This window comes from Balaenoptera musculus, chromosome 18, assembly GCF_009873245.2.
Source record: "Balaenoptera musculus isolate JJ_BM4_2016_0621 chromosome 18, mBalMus1.pri.v3, whole genome shotgun sequence".
NCBI lineage: Eukaryota > Metazoa > Chordata > Mammalia > Artiodactyla > Balaenopteridae > Balaenoptera > Balaenoptera musculus.
Window position 1 is genome coordinate 77,424,910 of NC_045802.1, and position 6,151 is coordinate 77,431,060.

Sequence of the window (6,151 nt, forward strand, 5' to 3'; positions counted from 1 at the left end):
AGTGACAGACAAACCCACACCCCCGGGCGGCGGGGTTGTTGAGGGGCATGAATGCGGTGGGGGCGGGGCCCACGGGGGAGGGGGGGCGGAGGGGCCGGGGCGCATGCGCGGTGCTGGGGGCCGAATGTTTCCCAAGTGTTTGAAACTGGTATTTGGGTTTTCCACGTTGGACAAGTGCGGCGCGGCGGGCGGCGCGCGCCCCTTCCCGCGCTCGCTCGGCCCCGGCCCCTGCCCCTGCGCCGGGGTGCGCGCCCGCACGCCCGCCTGCGCCCGCCCCGCGCCTGAGGCCGCCGAGCGCCGGTCCGGCCCGCCAGGCGCCGGTCCCCGGGCCCAGGCAGAGCGGCTCGCAGATGTAGCGGCGCGGGGCCGGCCGGAGGGGGGGCGCCGGCGGGCGGGAGCCTTGCATTTTGCAGCGCTGGGCTCCGAGGGGGCGGGGGCCGGAGGAAGCGGAAAGCCGCGCGGAGTCGCCGGGGACCTCGGTGAACCATGTTGAGCCCTGCCAACGGGGAGCAGATCCACCTGGTGAACTATGTGGAGGACTACCTGGACTCCATCGAGTCTCTGCCTTTCGATCTGCAGAGAAACGTCTCTCTGATGCGGGAGATCGACGCGAAATACCAAGGTACGGCGGGATGGATGGGCGGGGGCGGCTGCTCCATCCCCGCCGGTCGCGGCGCGCCGCGGGGCCGCGGGCCGTCCTGCTCCCCTCCTGGAGAGCCGCGAGCCCGCGGCGGGGCCCTCGCCGGCAGAAACAAAAGGTCTGGAGCGTCTTTGATTTGCCAAGGTCCTTGTGCGCGAAGCCCGGACACGGAGGAGGAAGGAGGAACGAGAGGTCTCAACGCCAGGCTGCGCGAGCAAAGCGCTCTTTGTAGTGAAGTGACGAGGCGGGGTGCTGCGGGGGAGGGGGCGCAGGGGGCGCAGGCTACAGCGCCGAGGGAGGGATGTGCCGCGGTCGCTAGGCTGAGGGGCGCAGGGACGGGGCTGCGCGCAGGGCTGCTGGGAGGGCGCTGCGGACGAGGGGTCCCCCGGCCCTGCTCGCTATCCCCGGAACCACCTTCACCCAGTCCTGAATCTGAGTGTTACATAAAGTCCGGGGTCCGTACTCCGCGTGGTGTAGCCCCAGTCGCCCCCGCCCAGCCCCCGGCCCTGGACACCGAGTGAGGGCCGACTTGCGAGGGGCGACGCGGCCGGGTGTAGTTTGCGGAGGGCCAGGGCTTTATTCCGTGTGTGCAGTGGGGAAGGGGAGGGCAGGGAAGGGAGGATGGGGCGAAGAAGTCGCCCATCTGTGCTGTGCTCGGGGGGCGCAGGCAAGTATTGTCGGCTTGGAGAGGAACATGGCAGGGGAGAGGACCTGTGGGTCGTTCTCTGCAGCCCCGGCTGCCCAGACTGCCGGAGAGAGACGGAGGGTTCGGGTCCGCTGGGAATTGCTGGCTGTTGGGGAAACTTTCCTTCCTGGTCAGGCACGGCATTGGGGTCTGTATTTGGAACGTGGATAGTCACTCGGAGTTTACCCATGTTTACAGGACTGCGCAGCAGGCAAACGGAAGAGTGGGGGGAGGTGGAAAGCCAGAAAGCGCCCCACAGCGCACTAAAGCCCCTGAGGGGAAGGCGCCCCTACGCGCTCTACTGGAGGCTCGGCTTCGCAGCGACTTTTATAGCAGCCTTATTAGCATATTGCGAATGTTCCGCCTCGGCCTCCTGTAATTGGCCGTGGCATCTCCCATGGAATGTCCTTATCAGTCCGCTGCTGAACCATCGGTTGCTGGGCCGGATGAGGGCGGGTCTTGCGCAGTGACTGGCACGGGTCTCTGTTTCCGCTGCTTTCTTTTTTCTCTTTGGTGGAGGGGCGGGGAGGAGGGAGGAGGTCGAGTTGATTTGAATGTCTTCGGGTCGCTCGGCCTCCGCCGTCGCATTGGCCATTGGTGTAGCTAGGGCGGGCTGTGGTCTCTGGTTCTGCGTTGTGATTGGTGCCCCGCATGGCCTCCGCCCTCCGGCCCGGCGATCCCCATAGGCAGTGGTTCCAGGGGCGCGGCGTGCCGCCGGCTGGTCACCTCCCCATTGGCAGGGACCGGCTTGGCCCCGCCCCCATGGACGTGAGCCTGGTCACTTTAGTCGCGGAGGAATGGCGGCGCCCGGGGGACAGGGCGAGGCCGGCAATCTTTGCTGCCGGGGCTGCCGAGGGCGCAGTCGGGCCTCCCGCCCGGGCCCCGAGGACCCGCGGGTGCGGCCGCGTGGAGCGGGGGAAGCGTGAGTGACCCGGGCCTGGTGAGTCGGTGACCCAGGACAGGGAGAGCCGGGCGGCCCCCGAGGGGGTCCCGTGTGCGCTGAGCTCGGAGGCGGCTCGGGTGGTGGAATGACTAAAGCGGAGAGTTAACGGGTTTCCCAGTCTTTGAGGAATTCGTCGTCACCGGCACTGTTCCTTAGCATTTTTAGGAAATCTCAAGGAGACCAAAAAGTTCATCCTGAAAATTTTCGAGCGTCCACGTCAGTATACCGTTGAGGTTGCTTTCTTACCGCTTTCCTTACTGTCTGGCAGCCTGTTTTACCGCTTCAGAGCCGGCGTATCTTCCGTCGAGTTAATACACGCTCAGTGCGTACTTGGCTCCTTCGGAGAAAATCAGTCCCACCCGCACCCTACCCGGCTCACGTGGAAGCCAGTGCCGAGTGAGCTGCAGAGCCTTAACATCCGTCATGGTAATAGTCGTAACTCATTTGGTTGGGACTTGGTACTTAAGTGTTGAGATACGCAGCACAGTCTAATCTAAAAATTAAGGCTTTATTTTTAAAAGAACTCCTAGGTTGCAAGTCAAACTTTGGTTAACAGTGTTTGCATAGTAAACATCAACTGGACATTAATTCATAAGGATGGATCATAATTAGTTTACCAATGACATTTGAGGTTATTTTGAATTTAAAATATTTTTCAGCTATTTTTGAAGTGTTATTTTTTAAATGCCCACGCACCAAGGAAGAAGACTTCATAAAGAACTTCAGCGCAATCCCTGTGTAAAACAAAAAAAAATTTCTAATAATTGGACAGATCAGTTTAAATTTGTCTGCAGTCTCGCTTAATCCTTAGATTCTTTCCATGGTACCATTGCTTTCCTATAGTGTCAGTATGGAGCATTTTTAGAAAGAAGGGTCAGCAGCGGTTGGAGCTGATGAAGCTGAAGAAGCCAGGTGTGCTGACAGGATGCCGCCCCAGTTAGCACAGGGGTTCCTGATTACAGATGTTTGTACTTCAGTGGCTTTGTTGATAAGAGTACTTCGCTTGGGGCATCGAAGAAATGTATGCCGTTGTGTAGGTAAAAGAATTATTTCTTGGTAATTTTGTAATGGGGTGTTTGTTTCTTTCCCACAGGGGGGCTTCACGTGGCAGTAAGCTTGCTTGTGATGTAGAAGAAGCTGTATGCTATTAAATTAGCAATATGATGGAATTGTTCTCTTTTCTATGAAATGATAACATTGTCTTTAGAAATTTGGTTACTAATTAAACCAACTGATACAGTTTTGTAATGTGTAATCCACTTAAAAAATAAATGGCAGAAACTCATATTTTAGCACCTGTGAAATAGAACTTGGATAAGTTGAATAGAGCTGTTTATTTTCGGGAATAATAACTCCAAGAGCCCGTGAGACTATGGCATTCCTCCTTTCTGGTGGCAGACAGTCTGCATTGTTCCTCTAGGAAGTGTCTTCAGCGCTATCTTCAGTTGAAGAATGTAGCCTGGAAAATAATATGTGCTTAAGTAGTATTCGCCTAAGTTCATATGTTTACTCTAGTGTGAGGTTTATGCCTTATAGCTAATTGGATATAAGATCTGGAAGGGGTTATGTCACATTTTATACTCGCCCCACCCGTATCCTCCCGCAGCTTCTGAGTTGGAGAGTTGAATTGCCTTATTTTAAGAGACTACGAAAGGTTTTCAGGAGAAAAATCTGATACTATTTAATTTCATGGTTACTGTTTAGGGAAGATAACTCTGGGAATTTCTATCTGTGTATTTAAGTAGATTCTTGGGAAGAATATTTACTTTCCTTATTTCAATCAGATTATCTAACAGCTTTTATTTCTTGAGAAATTGCCTAATTACATTTGCCAAATTACATTTTAAAATCACATACACTGTCTTCTAACCTGTCCAAGAAGATTTACATTCAGTACTGAGTGGTTTTTGTTTGTTTTTGATAATGTTTTAAAATCTGTTGCCTTTTATAGATACAAATGTGATTGTTTTAAGCAGTAAATGGAAATGTAAAATCTGCAACGTTTGTTTTAAAGCAAGGCTGGGTCGCCTGGCTTATTGTGACAAACCATTCTTGTTTTCAGTAATACACGGTAATACAGAGATATTCCTGTACGTGCTGGGATGGAATGATGTGACCAATAAACTGAGGCCCTGGGTCACTATGTAGTATTTATGTACGTTCTCTAATTTAATCCGGTATTCTAGATGTCAGTGCATTAAAATAGCTAAAATAATAGCCTTTAAATTATTACAAAAATATTTGGATAGAAACAATGGAAATGTAGGACATAATCATTAATTTTGTAGAAAATAAAGGTTTGGACCTCAGCACTTTACCTAAACTTGAACTTTCCCCATAGGTGCCTGTCCAAGGAGTTTTCGTTACCCAATCTCTGAATGCACACAGAGTCCCTTGGGGAGCTTTGAGGGGCACTTTGATAAATAGGAACTGTGTTGATGTTTGTATTTAGTTCTAAAGATTTTTTCACCAGGAAAAAAAAAAAAAGCCTGCCAGAGAGAACTACAGGTTACAAGTTTTCATACTAGGAAGCCTTGCATTGATCCTTTTTGTCTCTTAACAATTACTTTTTTTGTAGATCAGAGAACCGAAAGCCTCGGTAGGGTTTATGGCGAGGGTGTAACGCTTATTGTTTCCTTTGCAGAAATCCTGCAGGAGCTGGATGAATATTACGAGAAGTTCAAGCGGGAGACGGACGGCGCCCAGAGGAGAAGGGTGCTGCCCTGCATTCAGAGGGCGCTGATTCGGAGCCAGGAGCTGGGCGACGAGAAGATCCAGATCGTGAGTCAGATGGTGGAGCTGGTGGAGAACCGGGCCAGGCAGGTGGACAGTCACGTGGAACTCTTTGAGGCACATCAAGAGGTCAGTGACACCACTGGCCACAGCAAAGCTGGCCAGGATAAGTCAAAAACTGAGACAGTCGCGCAGGCAGAAAAGCCTAACAGCAAGCGGTCCCGGCGACAGCGCAACAACGAGAACCGGGAAAACGCAGCTAATAATCACGACCATGATGACATCACCTCCGGAACGCCTAAGGAGAAGAAGGCGAAGGCCTCCAAGAAGAAGAAACGCTCCAAGGCCAAAGCCGAGAGGGAGGCATCCCCTGCGGACCTTCCCATTGACCCGAACGAGCCCACGTACTGTCTGTGCAATCAGGTCTCCTATGGAGAGATGATCGGCTGTGACAATGACGAGTGCCCCATCGAGTGGTTCCACTTCTCCTGCGTGGGGCTGAACCATAAACCCAAGGGCAAGTGGTACTGCCCCAAATGTCGAGGGGAGAACGAGAAGACCATGGACAAGGCCCTGGAGAAGTCCAAAAAGGAGCGGGCCTACAACAGGTAGTGGCGGGCCTGGCTGGCCCGAGGCGAGCAGGACGAGCCGAGTATTTATTGCATCGCCACCTGGACGGGCGCGGGGACTGCGCGTGTAGCCTTCTAAAGACTGTTGGAAGAGGAGCTCTTCCTCTCGTAGGGACGACCGGGGTTCTCTTTGCTTTTCCCTTGGTGCACATGTGTAACGAGAGAGTGGTCTGTGGATAAGCATTTTAGAAACTGCAAATATAGGTTTGAATTAAACACTCGAGTGGGTCTCCGGTTTCTGTTGTTGTTGGGAGTCGGGGGTGACTTGGAAGCAACCGAACACATTAAATGTGGAAAGAAGAAATTTCACTTAGCTACTATTTTATTTTTTAAAAAATGTTATTAACTTCACGAACAGATTTTTAAAAAGTTAGCCAAGTTGCTGAAAATATAACCCATAGCAAATTTGTTTCTCGCTATAATAGTGTATATCCATGTAACAATTCAATAGAAAGGTTTAAAGTTTGAAAATCATTTTTTAAAAAAGCTAAATGGTTACATTTTACCTGACAAACGTTTTA

General features: G+C 52.2%; 1 protein-coding gene across 2 annotated transcripts; it reads left to right on the forward strand.

Annotated features, from left to right (window-relative positions):
- Window positions 1–312: 312 nt before the first annotated feature.
- ING1 (inhibitor of growth family member 1) lies at window positions 313–5,939 on the forward strand. 2 transcript variants are annotated; one of them, XM_036831918.1, is made up of 3 exons: window positions 2,089–2,265; window positions 3,112–3,305; window positions 4,913–5,939. In XM_036831918.1, the coding sequence occupies exons 2-3, from the start codon at window positions 3,194–3,196 to the stop codon at window positions 5,611–5,613; spliced, it is 813 nt and encodes a 270-aa protein (XP_036687813.1). In that variant the 5' UTR covers window positions 2,089–2,265; window positions 3,112–3,193; the 3' UTR covers window positions 5,614–5,939. The 2 variants fall into 2 exon arrangements, with proteins under 2 accessions (XP_036687812.1, XP_036687813.1); XM_036831917.1 differs by lacking the exons at window positions 2,089–2,265; window positions 3,112–3,305 and adding an exon at window positions 313–622.
- Window positions 5,940–6,151: the final 212 nt, after the last annotated feature.